The following is a 20,411-nucleotide window of genomic DNA, read 5'->3' on the forward strand; positions in this document are numbered from 1 at the left end:
TAAAACTTAAAATAAGTGTGTGGGGAAGGGGGGTTCACATGAATTGTATTGTTTTCACACTCTGACCTCCCCTGTTCCACTTAATAAGATATATTTTACATCTATCCAGGTCGACAAAGAATGAGTCAATTCCTTTGCATTGCTACACATATTCCAGTGTAAATAAGTCACATCTCTTCAGACAGTTCCTCTGTCAATAGCTTCCTTATTGCCAATAGCTTTCCAGAGACGACAAAAATGGGCATTCATACCACGTCTCTCTGATGGAGATGTGTAAGTTTTTATCTAGGGCAGATCACTCAAGATGAATCATGGATAACACACGCTTTCTCTCAATGGTGTCCTCGGCTGTCCAGAGCCTGGCAATTTACACCCGGTGTCTGAGTGCTTGGTTTCCCGGGTCTTCATGAATGCTGTAGCTACCAGTCATCTTAAGTGTGACGAATCTGAATTAATAAAGCTGAATTATGCACTTAAAATACACTTGAAGGGGAGAGAGCACATTATATCCCAAAGGTGCATGGAGAGAAACTTCAGGAGGCAGGAGGTTACCTCGTTTTGATTACAGCAATTATTTCATGAGCGTATATGCATATGCTTAAACTCAAATTATTTGTGCGTGTGTGTGTGTGTGCATGTGTGTGTGTGTGTGTGGTATGGAATACTGATCATACTTTGGTAAAGCTCCTTTAAAATAAGTTTTAAAATATTGCAAATCTAGCCGGGCGGTGGTGGTGCACGCCTTTAATCCCAGCACTTGGGAGGCAGAGGCAGGCGGATCTCTATGAGTTCGAGACCAGCCTGGTCTACAAGAGCTAGTTCCAGGACAGGCTCCAAAACCACAGAGAAACCCTGTCTCGAAAAATCAAAAATATATATATATATATATTGCAAATCTAGTTAGAAGAAAATAGTAAGCTTAAACATTTTCTACTGTTTTTTCCTGTTTGCAATACATTTTCTGAGAATTATTTGGTTCATATTCTCTGCCTATTTCCCCCATATAATTCGCATTGCTATTGTTATCACTGTTATATACAGATTACATTTAGTTTTGTGCAGATTCTACCATGGCTTTCAATGTTAAAACCGTCAGGAGGAGGCAAAAGTCCCTTGCCTGTTGGGCCTGGGACTAGTATAGTGCAGGGTCTACCAGCACAGGTGCTGTCAGGTGTAGCCTCAGAGGAGCTTGAGAAGTGGAAAATTCATAATTGGGCGGAAGAAACTGCTTCTTTAGTTGCTGAATAAATGTGCCCTCAATTCTGCCACTCAGGCTCCGCCTAGAGGCTGGCTGAGCAGCTGCCAGGAACAGCCCCTTCTTCCCTACCAGGAGCTATGGCAAAAGCAGTGTTACTGCATGCTCCCCCCTCCCACTGCCATCTCTCCCTGGCTCCCCATCCTCTTCCTCTGGACACCTTGGGGAGTCTTATTCACCTCTTGGGGCGGGGGGGGGGGGGGGGAGAGCGGCAGAGGGTTTGGGCTTTATTGAATATTCATAACTGACTTTTCCAAAGGAATCCCTGTGTTTCCACCTGCCCGTCAGCGCCATTGTGCCCTGAAGGACGCAGTCTGCACCGCTAATGATTTAAAGGCCAAAGCTCTTTTGCCCAAAGGCACTACAATCCTTAATCGTGAAAACAGGTATTAGATATTGTGGACTCTAGATACAAGAGCTCGGCTGAAGATTACTGAGCACAATTCCAACCACCGCTCAAGCACGGGCTTCATTTTGTCCCTGTCAGCTCTCCTTCCTCGTCCCGAGGGATGGGGAGCAAAGGGACCCTGGCATCCTTTCCAGAGGCAATGTTTCTGCTCTTTTAGCCTTGTCATCGAGGAAGAAGAGGAAGGGGACAAAAAGCGGTGAGGTGATGCGGACGGACTGAAGGATGAGTGACAGACGATTCTTACTGATCAGAGACAGTAATCAATTCAGAAGGCAGGTCTGTCCCAAGGCCGGGTAGTCAGCTTATTGAGGAAGGGAAACATTCGAGAAAGAGTTTATGAAACACGATTATAATACAATGCAATTGCATTGCTATTTGATTTTTCTTTCTGCCAAACAGGCCGGATCTTCCTGCAGCTCGGGAGTCCCGTCACCGTGGAAACGTACGTGCTGATGTCACGTGCGAGGCAACTGCCTGAAACATTTTTCAAGCTCTTCTTCGAGTTACTGCCAGGGCCAAAAGGCAGCGTATTGTTTAACATTGCACCAGATTTGTGTCTAGAATCAGCTCTGATTTGTTTAATCGCAATCTTTACCAGATATATAAAAAAAAAATCCATTCACAAAGAACGAATATCTGTTAGGCATGTAGGAGTAACAGAACCTCGGGCTACCAGCTCTGCGAGCAATCGACACCAGACTACGAAGCACGATTGCAAATAAATACATAAATAAAAACACAAGAAAACGGACTGGAGAGATGGCTCAGCGGTTAAGAGCATTGCGTGCTCTTCCAAAGGACCCGAGTTCGATTCCCAGCAACCACATGGTGGCTCACAACCATCTGTAATGAGGTCTGGTGTCCTCTTCTAGCAGGCATATATGCAAACAGAATATTATATCCATAATAAATAAATATTTAAAAAAAAACACAAGAAATCATCTTGCAAAACTATTATTTGTTTGGTGGCATAGATTCTAGCAAATGCATTTATTTTTATGTCTGTGTCTGTGCAGGCATGGAGCTGGTGTGAGTGTGTATGTGCGTGTGCATGTGTGTGTGTGCCAGTACATGTGTGTAGAGGCCACAGGTCAAGCTCTAAGACGGTTCCTCATCATCTGCTCACCTTGGGTTTTGTGACAAGGTCTCTCACCAGGACCTGGGACTCACCAGTGAGGCTGTCCTGGCTGGCCAGCAAACCTGGGATCCTACTGTCTCCACTCCTTTGGTTCTGGGACTACACACACACACACACACACGCACGCATGCACGCACACACATGCACACGCACACACACCACCAAGCCCAGTTATTTGCACAGCTGCTAAAGATCAGGCTTCAGTCCTGTGCTTACACAGCAAGCATCTTTACTGACGGAGCTACCTCCCCAGACCCTGTAGTGAGTTTATTCTGTGTTCTGTAGGCAGACCTGACAAACACTCCAGTTTCTTCCTCCAACCCAAGACTCGCACCATTGCCCTTGTTCTTCCTGGATTTTTCCGTAAGATATTTCTCTGTGTTAATTTTCCTGGGGGTTCTGCTTTCCTTACCACGACCCTGACCTCAGTGCTCAGTGTTCCTCCACTGACTGACCCCCCCCACCCCCTACCCCGCCCGTGCCCTGGCGCCCCACACCTGCCTCCATCCTGACCTGGCCGGTTCCCAAACAGAAGCCCCGGAAGATGAGGAAATCCAACCCGAGCGAGCGACAGACAGGATAAGAAGGTGGAAGGAATCTGCCAGGTCTGTGTATCATGAGCCCTGTCCCTGCTCCAAAACAGCGTCCATTCAGAAACACCCAGTGTTCCCTTGGCCCAGTTAATAGGAGACAAAGTCGGTGACGACTTAGTGAGTTTGGGTTTCGGCAAGCTCTGGGAGTTTACCCAGCAACAGGGAGCACAGCTGTAAGAAGCTCTTCTGGCGAGGCTAAATTATTTGTCCAACATGGGAATCATTAGCGCCTCATTCATTATGAAATGAGGAAACCGTGGGACAGGGTTTCCCGAAGGGTCAGCTGCCAGATGAGATCTCAGAACTGAAGTCACTACAGTCATGCGCTATTTCTTTAGGGACATAAAATACAAATTGAATAAAAGTCCTTTCAGGGAGAAACGAAAGCCACACCACCCGCCAAAGTTGGCATCCGTCGAACAAAATTGCTAAAGAGTGTTCTCAATCGGGTGGGCAGAAGGGAGCGAGGCAGAGAAAAACTCCACAGCAAACTAAACCAAAGTTATGCTAAAGACATGAACAGATTGGCAATTCTAAGACTAAACAGGTGTGCAGCCCAAGACACTACAACAGCTTCCCCTGACTCGCCTGATCAGCCACGGGTGCAGAGACATCGAGAAGTCTATGCTACGTGAAGGTGGCATGAAGTGATGCTGAGTGGCACCGGTCCCATATGGGGACCCTCATGATGCAGAATTAAAGCCTCCCTTTTAAAGGTGAGGACAGAGGAGCATAAAGTTGAGGCTTTACTGTTCTAAGTCACTCCCCACTCCCATTCTCCTACCCTTTGCCTGTGATTCTCTCTCTCTCTCTCTCTCTCTCTCTCTCTCTCTCTCTCTCTCTCCTCTGTGTGTGTGTGTGTGGGGGGGAGGTCCCTGCAAAACCCAGAAGATGGTGTCAGGTCCCCTGGAGCTGGAATGCAGACAGTTGTGAGCTGCCTGTGCTGGGTGCTTGCACCTGAACTCAGGCCCTCTGGAGCCGCAGCCGGTACGCTGAACCAAGGACCCATCTCTGCAGCCTCTGAGACACCCTTTAACCCAGGTTGAACATCCCTTATCCAAACTGCCTGAGCCCAGAAGTGCTGCAGATTTTGAATTTGGAGGAAAGGATTTTGTTCTATTTGACCCCAGACGACACACGACGTTTTCGTCTGCCTTGTATATATCTTAGAGATACGTTAGCGTCTTTGCATTCTGATAGCAGCCCGTCTCGTTAAGCCAGGTGAGGATTAATTAATTTCCCAATGGCAGCACCCTGTCAGCACCTGGAACACTCAGAGTTCAGGCATTCAGATGAGAAAATGCTCATCTTGGTGATGATATTGTTACTGGGGATCACTGGGTGCCATTATCACCTGATGCTTATTTTACACATAGGTTCTGCCCACAGTTTTCCCTGGACCAGATTTCAGCTGCTAGGATAACTGTCCAGGTATGCACTGGCTCTTGGCTATGGTCTGTGCCAATACCACACAATGCGTGCTTGTTTGGAACACAGCCCAGAACGCCCTCCGGCTGCCAAAAGAAAGATCTGCTCTGGAGAATAAAAAATGCCCACAATCCAACCCTGCTAAGGCACACTTGACTTCACATACATTTCCTCGTTTCCTGGAAAGGCTCACCCGAGGAATAGAGCACCGTACACCTGGGAGCAACACGAGCCTTCCTGTGCACACAGCACGGCTCTGTCTTTACCATGGTGCATGGCACATCTGTCGGATACATGCACCCGCTCTCGTCTTGGCATTGCGCACTTTGGAACGCTGGCATTTCCCTTGGCTATTGCAGACAGAGGCGAAAGCTTAGTCCAGGCCTTTTGCCTACTTAGTGACAGCATTTCCTCCAGATTTTAATCTCGTCAGACAAAATCAGGAGAAAGGAAAGCAGTCAGCCTGGATACAATCTACAGAGAGGCCTGCATACAGTCTATAGCGAGGCCTGCATACAGTCTACAGCAAGGGCTACATACAGTCTACAGAGAGGCCTGCATACAGTCTACAGCAAGGGCTACATACAGTCTACAGAGAGGCCTGCATACAGTCTACAGAGAGGCCTACATACAGTCTACAGAGAGGCCTACATACAGTCTACAGAGAGGCCTGCATACAGTCTACAGAGAGGCCTACATACAGTCTACAGCAAGGCCTGCATACAGTCTACAGAGAGGTCTACATACAGTCTACAGAGAGGCCTACACACAGTCTACAGAGAGGTCTACACACAGTCTACAGAGAGGCCTACATACAGTCTACAGAGAGGCCTGCATACAGTCTACAGAGAGGCCTACATACAGTCTACAGAGAGGCCTGCATACAGTCTACAGAGAGGCCTGCATACAGTCTACAGAGAGGCCTACATACAGTCTACAGCAAGGCCTGCATACAGTCTACAGCAAGGCCTGCATACAGTCTACAGAGAGGCCTACATACAGTCTACAGAGAGGCCTACACACAGTCTACAGAGAGGCCTACATACAGTCTACAGAGAGGCCTACACACAGTCTACAGAGAGGTCTACATACAGTCTACAGAGAGGCCTACACACAGTCTACAGAGAGGTCTACATACAGTCTACAGTGAGGCCTACATACAGTCTACAGAGAGGCCTACATACAGTCTACAGAGAGGCCTACACACAGTCTACAGAGAGGTCTACATACAGTCTACAGAGAGGCCTACACACAGTCTACAGAGAGGCCTACATACAGTCTACAAAGAGGCCTACACACAGTCTACAGAGAGGCCTGCATACAGTCTACAGCAAGGCCTGCATACAGTCTACAGAGAGGCCTGCATACAGTCTACAGCGAGGTGTGCACACTCTGTTCAGGTTCATCCCAGGGATTTTCCTGGCAAGCATTCATATGAAAAACCACATAATAGTTTTGGAAACCTATTTGGTGAGCTGTCCTGAACACCCAAGAGTCTAGAAACAAAAGCATTCATATCCTTGAATCTGAGAAAACATTGAAAGTACGGAGAATGAAAAAGAATCTCAGACCAGTAAAGAGAGAGATTGGATCTGGCATGATTCCCATATTTGCATCCATTTTTTAAAAAACATAAAATATCTTATAAAGTTGTGGGAGTTCATTTCATGCCTTGCCATGAGGATATTTCCAAACTCCACCTGCCCACTCAGAGAAACCTCTTTAGAAACTGACACGGCCCCTTCCATCTGTTTTTGCACCTTTATTGAAGCTATAACTGCCTAGGAGAAAACTAATATTATTTGTAGTACAATTCTAAATATATATTCAAATTGTATATACAGTTTGTGCTATATGTCGTGTATAAACCCATACAAAGTATATATAGATATATAGATAGATAGATAGCATATTGGTTCATATAGACTTTAACCAGTTTTATTTTCTTACAATTAAAAACAAGATATCCAGATGTACTGTTTGTCTGTAATGCCAAGTCTGACAAGATGGATGGGAATCAGACGTTCAAAGCAATGTTCACTTTAGTCAAGAATTGTTGCCAACAATGTCTTCTGCTGTGTTTCATGTACAGATAAATTCTGATCAAATAAACTTTGATGGAGAAAGCAATTCTGTTCCATTCACCATAGTTGCTGCCTAGTAAACGGGCTATTCAAACTTCCATGAGCTGTTGGCTTTTGAATACAATAGCTACTACCTACCTGACAAAATCAGGAGTTCAATGATCTCTGCATCTCCCAGAAAGGCAGCCACGTGGAGCGGGGTTCGTTTCTCAGAATCCTAAAACAAACAGAATCAAAGTAGACCCAGTCAGTGGCCGCTAGACCGTAGAGCAAGGTTTGACAGTCAACCTATGTGTGCGAGTTTGTTTGTTTGGCTGGTTGGTTTTTGGTTTTTCGAGACAGGGTTTCTCTGTAGCTTTCGAGCCTGTCCTGGAGCTAACTCTTGTAGACCAGGCTGGCCTTGAACTCACAGAGATCTGCCTGCCTCTGCCTCCCATATGTGTGTGAGTTTAACAAAAAAAAAAAACCCGGTACTGGTCATGAGAAACTCCTATACAAGTGGTTGGTAGGTTATACAAATTACTTCCTAAAACAACACAGACTGTGGTTGCTGCCCCGGGGTTCCCCTCAAAGGATTAAGGACTGGCCCTATTGCTAAAGACACTGTACATGTAGGGCACACATAGGACACAAGACACAGACTGTTTGAGCCAGATCTAAGCCGGCAGTCTCCTTCCTACAGCTGGCTTCCATGGCACTAAAAAGTACTATGTAAGATGCTGAGGAAGAGAAGCAAAACAGCCTACCCAGCTGCAATGCCATGAACCACAATAGTGACCAGCCTGGCAAGATGCCCCCAAAGGCACAACAGTGTGAATCTCCTATTGGTGGTAACCAAGAGCTGTTGAAATGGACTTAAGGCCAATCAACAAGAGAGAAGGATGCTAGTACCAGACACCTAGCCAACCTCCCCAGGGCTCATGAGTTCATAGATCTTACAAGACCACCCACTTCCGCCACTTTGCTAGGCTAGCACAACTGTGCAACTAGATTCTAAATCTTATCTTTATTCCCACAGAGAAAGGCAGATGTCACCCTTTAATCCAAGAGATTCCTCTCTAAAGCGAGCTGACACCACTGCAGAAAACCATAGCCGAACACAGCGCAAAGACAATCGAGGAATTGTGCGAAGCCCAGCCAATACACACGCATAGACATGTACACACATACAAACACTTGCACACACGCATACACACACTTACTTACATATAAACATGTGCATGTGCACACACATGCCCACACGCATGTACATACACACATACAACTGCAGCACCGACGCCGTATCTACGGCTCAGGGAACATCACGTGAGAAAACTGGCTCAAATAGATGGGGAGGTGCACTCGAGATCCTACGGATACACAGCAGAGCCCAGGTTGGACCTTTAGCTGGCAGGCTCTAGTTGACGTCCTTGACGAGGGGTTTGATGCACGCCAAGAGGCAGCGTGATGACGCACAGGAAATATAGCCTCCCTGTCTGTAAATTGGAGGTAATATCTACTTTACAGGTCTAAAAGGAATCCAGATGATGCAAATGAAGCCCCAAACAAGCAGGAGGCCGTGCGCACAAAGAGCGCCACACTGGGACACTAATGCCAGTGTGCAGAGACAGAGACGTGAAGACGGCGGTCTGTGACGACGACGACGAACCGTGGCACGTGGTGGAAAGCTCGAGGGCAGTCACGTGACCGTGGCCGCTCTTGGAGCTGCATCAACCCAGCCTTGGAAATAAAGCTGCCCTGTTTAAAAGAGTGTGCGCTAGCGTGAGAAGAGGGTGCATTCATTTGGGCAATGAACTATAAAACCCCTCCAAGGTTGAGATTTCCTGGAAGAAAGTCCTTAGGCCGGCGGCATCTCAGACGCTCGGTCATACTGAGCTGAGCGGTCCACAAGCATGGCCTCTTCCACAGCCTCCCATGATGCCTCGGGATTCCTGGTACTCACCAGTGATTCTGTCTCTCCTGCTACCACTTGCCTGTCTAATGGACCTAACCACCCTCTATTAGCCCAGGGGTATTACTCTCGCGGTCCAGGCCCTCCCTTTCCCTCTTCTTTTTCAGACTTCTGCCCCGGGCATCCCAAGTCTAAATCAGGCGGCAGGCAGGGGATGTGACAGGCTCTGCTTTTCAAGCCATGTTAGCTGTTGGAAGACTGGGAAGTGGTTTTATGGGCTGACACTAAGTGAACAGAGAGGGGAGCTTGAATTACACAGAAACATACGCTTGTGTGTGCAGGCGATACTACTGAGAACTGAGAACAGAGCAGTCTGTAACTGGAAAACAATGGTAGACGTCGGAGAAGTCGTTTGGTTATATGACCATGGTGAGCCCTAGTCTCCAAAATAAAGGTCCTTAGTCTGAAAATCTACATGCTAATGTAAGGATCAAGTATATTCTTACAGGCAGTAAACTACAAAAGCATCTAAGACACAAATATTTTCCTTCTTCCACCGATTCACCCTACAAATATTTGTGACCCTAACTTCTCACTTTCTCTGAATCCTTACTATGCCCGCTTACCTTTTGTTCTTGGGCATTAGGACAACAGTTTTATAACTGCACGCTCTTCGGGGAACTGAATTAGATCCAGGGCTTGGTCGAGCAAACTCAACCTGGCCCAAGTGATTTAAGCAATGAGAACCCTAGCTCAGATGATGACTTCATCTACCCTGAAGCAAATTAATACTCCGTTTGAGAACTTGGACTCAAATGAAAAGAAATTCCAGCCTCTCTCCCTGTCTTGCAGATTTGGTTGGTCTATCATTACAAAACTGGAATTGCTAACTCCAATGGTCCCTTATATGACACAGCATGTTCAAACTAAGGTTCCTAAAATTGTAGGAAGGTGTGTAGGAGTATAAGGTCATATTGTACAAACCCTTAAAATGAATCCAAGTGTTCCTATTAATATGCATTCAAAGGTTTCCGGCAGCTTGTGTAAGAACTACTCCAACCGACATTTCCCCCTTCAGCGACGTGGCAGACATGGAACCTGCCACATAGGGCATTTCACCAAAGCAAAAGAAGACAGTCAGGAGCTAGAACGACCTCAGCTAAACGCAGTACATCTTCATTGCTGCCCGAGGTTGCTAACGCACGCTCTCCGGCAAGGAGCATGCAATGTAAAGGGCCATGAGCCAAGGCTGAATAACTGCTCCATAAGTCGGGACTCACGGGCTGCGGCGTGTCACTTTGTCATAAGCTGAACCAGCAGTGTGAGAGGCACAGCCATAGGAGGCGAGGATAGATGGAGGAGGGGGGACACCAGTCAGGATGCTACTAGAAAGGAGTTCTAAGGTACGACACTAACGTCTATGAAAGAGGCAAGCCTATCCGGTGACCATACCATGCATTCATTTCACTTTTCCCAAACTGCTTGATTCGAAAGCATCCCTACCAGGGGAGACGCACCACGGTGTTCTCAAATTTTATTATCTTCATTTAAAAGAAAAGGAATATAAGCCCTGCCTAGGTGATAGGATTCGTCCAAACACAGCAAATTAATGTTGAAGTTGTATGAGTCATGATCCCAATGTGAAATACTCTTCTTAATAAAAATGAAAGCAAGGATATCATCTTAGAAGTTCCCTTGGCAGTCTAAAATCCTTTTGTTCTAGTTTGCTTTCTGTTGCTATGGTAAACACCACTACCAATATCAGCTTGGAGGAAAAAGGGTTTATTGGGCTTCTACTTCCAGTCACAATCCATCACTGAGGGAAGGCAGAGCAAACTCGAACAGACGCCGTGAAGGAATGCTGCCTACCTTCTCAAGATCAGCTAACTTTCTTACACAGCCTGGATCGACCTGCCTGAGGATGGCACCACCCACAGTGGGCGTGGCCCTCCCACACCCATCAAAGCACTCTCTCATAGGCGTGGCCACAGGTCAATCGGATGGAGTGAAGGAGGCAATTCTCAAATCATCTTCTTCCCAGATGAAATAGGTTATGTTGAGTTGACAATAAAAACTAACCAGGAGAGATTTCCTCTTGAGTTCTCCCAAAAATCCTGGGGCAGGGCAGGGGAAGCTGATGAGTATCTAGAAGGTGCAGTAAGCATCCTTAGAATGGAGCTGACGATAAATTAAATAGAAGGAGGCCAGGAATGGAAAGTGACTTGGGAAGCCAGGCTAGAAGCAGAAGTTGCTTTTACAGCCTGGGATGCGGATGCACCAGGTCGGCCCTTAGACCTTCACCTGAGAAATGGCCTTTGAAATGGAAGCTGGGCTGGCAGGAAAGCCAAGCTTTCACACAGGCAGCTGGCAGGGGGGCACCTTGTCCTTGGCTCCTGATGAGGGATGGAAACTCTCCAATATGCATCAATATTCCCAGGATTTTCCCCTCTGTGGTTCAGGATTTTGAATTTATAATATCTATGTAATACACGAACTTTCAAATGGAAAATAGGTATAAAATTTAGTTCTCATTGGAGAGATAAGTCCTCCGTTCAGAGAATCTGGGACACCATAGATGAAATCTCCGCTGGAGATGAACTTCTAAGCCTAAGACAGAAAACCCCTGTGGAAACAACTCTAACCCGACTTTATGCAGCTTGGCAATTCAAAACTGTTATTTTCTCAGATGGACTAAGAGCTCTTAGGATCCTCGCGTGATCATCTGGTTCCTGGGAGCAAACAGAAGGCAAGGATAGAGCCCTTTGCTACAGACATCTCCCATACCTTTATCCTCAGCACAAGAGAAGACACAGAGATGCCCCGTCCCACAGCCGGCATAAACACTGGCTGTTTATGTGAATGGCTGGTTTACTGCTAGCAACACACTTTATTGAATTTACATATTCATGATTTCTCCCACGCACGCAGCTTGCATTGCATCTGACTGACCATCTCTCCAGCACGTCTGTGCTCTGCCTCTTTTCACAGGGAGACCTGCTGACTCACACCCGTCCTGAGCCTCACAGTTTGGTGAGACACTCTGCCCTGCCCTGCTTCCTGCCCGCCAGCGGCCAAAGTGTTTCATGCGCAGGCTTGAAATGCCCCAGAGACCCCATCACTATTATCAGCTGCCTTAGCTCCCACCATTTTCTCAAAGCCCATAATCTTTTCTTATTGTTGCTCAGCACTGGGGATTGAACCTAGGGCTTCACCCTTGCTCAGTAAAATGTTCTACCACTGAGCTACGTCTGGCCTCATGCCCTTTTGTGGTTGGGGGTGAAATGGGATCTCATGCAGGCCAGGCTGGCTTTGAACTCACTATGTAACCAAGGCTGGTCTTCAACTCCAATCTTCCTCCCTAGAATGAGAGGCATACACTATCGTGCCTAGCTCCCAGCCCTCTTTGTACTTTTCTTCTTTTTTTTTTTTTTTTTTTTTTTGGTTTTTTGAGACAAGGTTTCTCTGTGGCTTTGGAGCCTGTCCTGGAACTAGCTCTGTGGACCAGGCTGGTCTCTAACTCACAGAGATCCGCCTGCCTCCGGGGGTGTACTTTTCATTTTGAAATACACCCTCACTAAATTGCCGACTGGCCGGCCTTGAATTCACTCTGTAGTCCGGGTGGGCCTTGAACTTTTTTTTTTTAAAGATTTATTTATTATGTATACAGTATTCTCGGTATTCTGTCTGCATGTATGCCTGAAGGCCAGAAGAGGACACCAGATCCCATTACAGATGGTTGTGAGCCACCATGTGGTTGCTGGGAATTGAACTCAGGACCTTTGGAAGAGCAGGCAATGCTCTTAACAACTGAGCCATCTCTCCAGCCCTGGGCCTTGAACTTTTCATCTTCCTGCCTTACCCTTCTGAGTAGCAGGGATTGCTGGCCCAAGTTTCTGTAATTTTTTTTTAATGTTAATCTTGGATTGTGCCCCAGCTTCACCTCAAAGTATGTGTTTTCACTTTAAGCTGTTCCAACATGGCTTCTCTGATGACAAGATGTTTAGCTTTTAGTCCCTGAATGCCAATGGACAAAACATGTGTTATAACCTTTGCCCTACTTCTTATACACTGAAGTAATAAGGGCGGCAGGGCTGCGTCCCCCACACCCGGCCGCCCACATGGCTAGCTTATGCCCCAAAATAATTACACAGACACTGTATTCTTTTAAGCACTGCTTGGCCCTTTAGCTCTAGCACTTATAGGCTAATTCTCACATCCCAATCAACCCATCTCTAATAATCTGTGTGTAGCACCCCAAGGTGTGCTTACCGGGGAGATTCTAGCCTAGTCCATCCTGGGTCGGAGCTTCATGCCGGTAGCGGGGCATGGCGTCTCTGCTGAGGCGTCTGCTCCCGAGAGAGCAGAGCTGTGGAGTCTCTGAGCTCACTTCCTCTTCCTCCCAGCGTTCTGTTCTGTTTACTCCTCCCACCTATTCTCTAACCAATAAAATGGGCCAGGGCAGTGCCTTTATTAGCCAATGACCTTCCTCCATCAATACACCATTTCATATCTCCTTTTACTGCCCATCCTGCCAAATTCAGTCAATTTCAGTCCAATGGAAATGGAGAAACGTGATACTCTGACACCCGAATCATTGGAGAAGCAGCGGGAATATCTGCTATGAGGGCAATGTGACCCCAAAGCCACAGAGTATGGAGTCCTTGATTTGAGGGTCTGCAGTTGCTTTGAAGAAGTCTCTTCACACCCAGCTTCGTGCCCTGACCTCTGACCCCTCTTTTGGTTGCTCCACCATCCGGCACGTGTCCCAAAAAGTAGCATCAATGTGACCCAGGAAAAGCCCCCTAAATGAGCACTCTTGTGAGCTCAGTGATTTGTTAGACAGAGATATCAACTCTGAGGGTTTTTAAGTCTATGTTTATCTCTAGCTAGCCTCGGCATACGTACGGAACGATTAGAGGCCTCATTAAAGTAAAACTTCTGGTACCAAACAGTCCAGGCATGGGAAACGGGGATGCTAGAACCTGTCATTGGGATTAAAAGGCACGGTTGGTGATGCTCACGAACAGGCCAGAGCAAGCCCGGAGCTGGGGTGGGAGGTGGGAAACACGGGCCCTGCTTCTAAAAACCAGAGGGCTGAAAGAGGAGTGGGGGAACAGCTCCATTCGAGGGCTTCCGAAAGAACAGGAAAAGGAAGCAAGATGGCAGCGTCGATCGAGCCTTTCTCCTGTGAATTCTCAGAGACTGAGGTAGGCTGGGAGATTCAGTCCCCGGCCATGTCATGGGGCAAGAACCAGAGTTCTCAGGAAAGTCAGTTCAGAGGGGGAGAAGCTGCTGTATTCCCAACAGGGCTGGGTGGGGACTCTCTGCCGTTCTTGGATCCCTAGAAGCCTGGCCTCAGACAGTGCCAACAGCCTGTGGGTAGCTGGACATCTCGAATAGCACACAGGGTGGTGGGCAGGCTGAAAGGGCAGGAGGGCACTGTTACTGTGTGCTACCAGGAATCCCAGGCAGCTGAGCCTCAAGGCTTTCCCTCTGTGGTACCAGGCTGTCCTCTGCAGGTGGGACACCACAGGGTCCGCGGTTCAGACACTCTGCCAGCCAAAGACCTGTGCCCAAAGAGCCCTTCCCACAGCAGCGGCGAGGGCACCGCCACACCAGGGAAGGGACGCAAATGGTTAGAGTGCTCCATCCAGGCTGGGAAACCACGGGCCATTTTTCCTACTACCCACCCTGCCTGCTGCTCCCCGCCCTTGCCACAGCCCATGCCCTCCCCAGGACCTTCCCTGTGCTTGCCCTTCAGTGGGGTCTGCTTCTTAACCAGAGCTGCCTTCCTCCACATCTCTGCACCCGAGGTGCCCTATTTTAGTGGCCCAGCCTCCTCTGGCTGTCAGGACCTGGTCTGTGCTGTCTATCCACGTCAGGCAGTAACCACCTCTGGATGGCAGTACATCCTCACGGACTCCGTAGCTCAAGGGCTTAATTCAGCAATGACGCTGAGAGCCACATGGCATTGGGCAAGTTCCTCTCTAAGCCATTGTTTCTCTGTCAGATGAGCATCCAATACTCTCCTCCTGAACTGCAGGGTGAAACCATGTCTTTTAAGACACCTGGCCTTTTCCTGCTGGGTGGTTAGTTTTCAACAGCCACGGCCCATTACGACAACCTGCCCTTTTACTCTCCCCCTAATGGGCTCCTTCTGGCTGGCTGAAGGGAAAAAGAGGTAAAGACAGGATGGGGGTGAAGGTGGATCTGGGAGAAGATGAAGGAGGCCCTGGCCGAGACTGGCCGAAACTCCAGAGGAGACGAAACAGCAGCGTTCGTTAAACACGTGAAAGTAGACTTGTCCGGGAGTTCAGACAAACGCCTCCTGCAGTCGGTCCTGGGTCTAGAGAATCACAGGATTGGAGCTCGAAATGGAAATGTGCCTACTACTGAAGGAAGGGGGATGGGGAGCTGGTGGGACGAAAGCTTCCCATTTCCACTACCGCTTGAAGTTAGCTACTGGGCGGCATAAGAGTAGTGGGGCCAGCCACAGTAATCGGGTCACGCGAGGTGTCCCTGGCCTCCTGCCAGGGGTATCTGTGAGCTTGGACTGGGGACTGGTAGCCAGGGAGAAAGCACCCGAGGGGGTCCAAACACTAGGGATGCTCGGAAAACACTACAGAGAGAAGACAATGAGCAAAGAGACCAGCTGTTGGAGCCGGGAAGTAAAACCCCTGGAAGCATCTAGTGGGGGATGCAGCCGATGTGTAAGACAAGGGTACAACCGCACGTTCACACCTATAGCGGGAACCTGGTTATAGGAGGTGGCTCTTAAATCTGGACTTTTTATTCAGTGACCCCAAAATGACAAAGAAATCAGAGATCGTTATAAAATGAAAAAAGGATTTTTCTAAAATTCATGGTAACCTTGCAGAGGAAGAATGAATTGGTGTTTGCTCAACCTTTAGGTCCATATTCTAGCAAAGGCAACAAGCAAGTATTTAAGAGTTCATCAGGCTCCAAAAACCAAACCCTGAGTTTACCCACAGATCTGTTTGGTTATCACACATTTTTTTTCCATATAAATTAGAATATCTTATTTTTGGTTGGCTTGTTTTGTTTCGTTTGTTGCTTTTGGGTTGGCTCTGATGAAGGCAGTCCCTCATGCAGCCCCGAGCTCAGGCGGACCTCTGACTCGCCACAGCTGCCACCATTGTTAGACACCCCCTTCATGTACTGGTACCGTCTCCGCGACTCCACAGCCTTTTGGCTGTCAAGCAAATCTGCACTTCTTTCCCGAGCACGGCCGTGTCTTCCCAAGAGAAATGCAACCGGGAAGCACCAAACTGCACCTGAAGACAGGCTCGGGGCATGCACAATGCCACCAACCGAAGTGTGCGACTTCTGACACCAGGCATCATAATTCCACGGGGACAGCGAAAGGCCCTGTTCTAGCGGGCTGACCATACTGTGTTTGCGCATTGCTGAAACAAAAATACCCGAGGCTGGGTAGAAAGGGGGTTTATTGGGAAAGTCCAAAGAGCACGATGTCACCATCTGGCTGAGTCCCAGCATGGGGAAGTAGAAAGGGGACAGGACCCTGTAGAAGAGATCAAGGATGAGGATGTCATGACTGTTATGGCAACCCTGTCCTCTGTCAGCACCCAGAGACTGCACTAATCCATTCCTTGGGCCAAATCCCCCTTGGCCTAACCACATCTAGCAGCCGGTTAGAAGCTCCGCCTCCTAAGAGAACCGTGCTAGGAGCGAAGTTCCCAGCACACGGACCTTTGCGGGCTAAGCCATAGCCACACCACGCAGAAATGGGAAGAGTAGAGGTACTAGATCAAAGTCAGGGCTGCAAGAGAAGATGTTCCGGGAAGTAAGATGTGCTGATCCAGAAAGAGCCGTCCCTGGGGGATACAGACACTGGCTGTGTTCTCCCAGGGACGGGAGTCATCTCTCCCTCCACACTTCCTGGAGGGTCCCTCACAGTGGGTGGGGACTGTGACATTCCCATCACACAGAAGACACGGGTGGGAACTGTAGCATCACACAGGAGACACGGGTGAGAACTGTAGCATCACACAGGAGTCACAGGTGGGAACTGTAGCATCCCTGTCACACGGGAGACACGGGTGGGAACTGTAGCATCACACAGGAGACACGGGTGGGAACTGGAGCGTCCCTGTCACACAGGAGACACGGGTGGGAACTGTAGCATCCCTGTCACACGGGAGACACAGAAGCCCAGGAGGCACATTTCCCAACCTGGGGACACACAGCAGCTGTGGACAACAGAGCCACTGCCCGGGTAGCCCACTTACTACAGTTCAAGTCCACAGCCACCACTCTGACGCATCTCGTGAGAAGATTCATCTCCAGGTCACACAAGCTTCGCGGAAATATCTTTTAGGAACCCCAAATTTTCTTCATACTCATGAAGTCAACTCTGCTGTTACGTTGTTTTGTAAAAAATTGAGTGAAGATAATATCATCCACGAAAAAGAAGGCCTGACATAGTCAAATAGCAGGTGAAGTGTTTAAGCTAGTGGGAAGTAACAGATGTGGGGGTTGGGTCTATTAACTGAGCCCCTGTGAGCTTAGGTGATGTCAATGTGTTCCCAACTGGACTGAGAAAAATGAAGCTTCCCAGGGTGATGAATACGCACATCCGTGTTTGAAAAGCATGAGCTACCCGGTAGACACGTGATTACCGTGGTTACCGTGGCACACGCCTTTAGGCTGTGTCCACTCTGAGGGAGCCCTGGGCTGGAAAGACACACGCCACACGCCACACACCACACGCTCGCTCTCACGTGTAGATCCTAGCGTCATGATTTTAGGTTCCGGTGTTTATGTTGAAGCGAGCATCTGCAGAGACCAGGAAGTGAGACAGGAGCCACGGAAGGGGGAAACCTAAGGGAAAGGTCTCGGGTGGAGTGGGCAGTAACACGCTGTGAAGCAGAGGGGAGAATACGAGGAAAGGTTCATAGGGTGCGGGATGGGGACAGGTGGGGGCCAGTGGGAGGGGCAACCAGGACTAAGGATGCATTTTCCAAGCCGTATAGAGATCCTATTACTTCATTGGCGAACTAAAAAGTGAACGTTTTATTTAAGAAAGGACGCGAGCAGAAACACCCGGCACAGATGGAGAACGCTGTTCCCAGAAGCCATAAAGGCTTAGCTGGAACATCCCAGTGTGGGATGAGTTGTTAGCCAGGGCACCCCCAGATGACCCCAAAACACGAATAGCTAATGTCATAGCTCTTAGTCAAAACAAGATGGCAAGACCCTGTGGCTGGGGATAGCACACACTTTAGATTCAGGATAGAAATAAATCCAGCTGGAAATGAGCTGGGCGCTTCCTCCCCACTGGCTAGGATTGTAGTGTCAGAAGGTACTATGTAAGTTATTATGGGAGGAGGGGAGAAGGCTCAGCAGTCTTACACAGCTGTGCGCCCTGAGTACTATAAAACCTACTGAGCTGCCAGGCAAGATGAGCCCATTAGTGCCGAGTGGCACGATTGTTTTGGAGATGACCAAATGCTTTCTAATCGGGCTGGAGGCCCACTGCACAGGACGGAATACTTACCTGGTACCTGGTACTGAGATCTGGTCAAAAGACCCCAGATGTGGAGGTCACAGGCCCGGAAGATAATTTGCCATAACACTGAGCCAAAAGAGCATGAAGCCAAACAGCCTTCTAAAGGCTTGCACTTAAATAAGTGGGTTAAAGTTTAAAAAGTAAATAATAAAAAATAGAACGCCTTAATAATTGCTGTATTCTTTCAACACGCCATTTCAGATAAATGCGGGGAAGAAATGGTTTTTCAGCCTGAAAATACAATACAGACCAGTGTCTTCTAGCCACTCAACACTGTCCACATCGAGAATAACGTCTAACACCGTTCGGTGTTACTCTAAGGAGGAAGGCCACCCGGATGCATCAAAGCAAGCCTCGTGGGTGACCTGTGACCAGGTCAAACCTCTTCTCTCCTGCCCTGGTTTAAGAACATTCTCTGATTCTCTAATGGCACGAACTAGGGTTGGTTGCTTCACTTCTGAGGGCTGGGCAAGCAGAGGAGACCAGAAACGTTATTAAAAGCATCACCGGCTCAAGGCCAAAGGTCGTCCTTAACACGTGATTTAACTCAAACTGTCCAACTCTTCCCCTCCCTTGGGTCTACTTCCCAAAGAGCCATCTCTCACCAGAGGCAGCATTCTAAGCCCGGCAACGTCTTCTCACCTGGGACTCCGTGAAGCAGAATTTGAGTCTGGCTACCTGCCCTCCATCCTTGAGAGATCAGAGATCTTTGCAAAAATGCTCGTCTATGACCTTTGAGTTGCCAAGTCAGAACTTCAACTACACCCTGGCCTCCCTGCAGACAGAAAGCCCCCTGCGTATAAAAGCCAAGCTCAGACAGACAGACTTGTGAGTGAACCCCAAAATAATTTCGCCTTCCATTTCAAGTCACCCAGCTAGTGGAACTTCCCAACTAATCCCAATCCTGAAATGGCAAAGGCTATCCCACCGTGCCCTGCCAGGATTCCCAACCCAGACAGGCTGTGCACATAACAGAGTAGCTGTCTCCTGTTCGTTACATAGCAACTGCGAATCTCTGAGAGCCTGGCATTCTCTGTTATCACAGGAAGATACATGCTGTTTACTGTTCAATGGCCTTATTTGCTTTCTAATGCAAGGCAGCTAGGCGGTCACTGATAGCCACTCTATAGGGAGCTCTATAGGGAGCTCTGTCAACAAGCATGCTTATTAAACCCCGCCCCCTCTCCCCACAGTCAATTACTGTGTCTGCAGAATAACGATCGCTTCACTGCCCCCAGAAAAGCAAGTCTTCAGTTCTGGTTTCTCTCAGAAACAAAAGGACATGTCCCTCCTCCTCTCTGCTTCTCAGGCCAGGAGCCACACTTGGCGGCCAGCTCTTCCTTGCCCTTCACATCTGGCCTCTCATCGAACCTCAAGGGACCTGTCTCCACATCTGCAGAGAAGCTGCAGTGTATCCCCTGCCCTCCTACCACACACAGAAGAAATCTACATGCACACAGCAGTGCACCCACTGCTACCATCCCGCGTTAGAGTCCTTGCTCATATCTTCATCCAACCTGAAGAATGTTCCAGTCTTCTCAAGATGTCCAGTGACTCAGTCTAAATGTCTCCACCACTACAGAGGCCTTTCCTGGCTCTTTAACTGGGAGCCAGAGCTCACGGCTAGCTTCCTTCTCAGAAGGCTTCCTAGTTTGTAAGGACCAACTGACCAATCTTCTCGACCAGATCGCCGTGTATCTGTCCACTACACCGCAGGCTTCTGAAGACAGCTACCAGGCCTATATTCAATAGCAGCGCATACCCAGTACCTGACACAGTGCTCGGAAACCCTGCCTATGGCTGCTGAATGAGTGTTGACTTCTACGTCATAAAGCCATGGGCCGATGGCAGCCCCTAGTCGCGTATCAGAATATCCGTTCTCTCCATTTCCGGTCTGACCGTGAGCCAGTCCTCAAAGTGTGGTCCCCAAACAGCTGGCAACCCCTGGAAACTGACTGGAAGCACAGCCCCTTGGGCCCCTCCCGGGACCCAGGGGTGACGCCCATCAGCCTGTGCACTCTGAGATCTTGTTGCCTGCTGAAGTTCAGGAAACAACACCAGAG

The 20,411-nt window shown here is 48.5% G+C and overlaps 1 protein-coding gene across 4 annotated transcripts in view; it reads right to left on the reverse strand.

Moving 5' to 3' along the window:
• Ankrd44 (ankyrin repeat domain 44) overlaps window positions 1-20,411 on the reverse strand; it is a 211,123-nt gene that overhangs the window by 95,425 nt on the left and 95,287 nt on the right. For all 4 annotated transcript variants that reach the window (XM_041668373.1, XM_041668371.1, XM_041668370.1 and 1 more), the window contains exon 3: window positions 7,046-7,124. In XM_041668373.1, the coding sequence (XP_041524307.1) occupies window positions 7,046-7,124 (79 nt within the window). The remainder of the gene's footprint in view (window positions 1-7,045; window positions 7,125-20,411) is intronic.

The sequence above is a fragment of the Microtus oregoni genome, unplaced genomic scaffold (genome assembly GCF_018167655.1).
Source record: "Microtus oregoni isolate MIOR12 unplaced genomic scaffold, Mior012 000018F_ref0000195, whole genome shotgun sequence".
NCBI lineage: Eukaryota > Metazoa > Chordata > Mammalia > Rodentia > Cricetidae > Microtus > Microtus oregoni.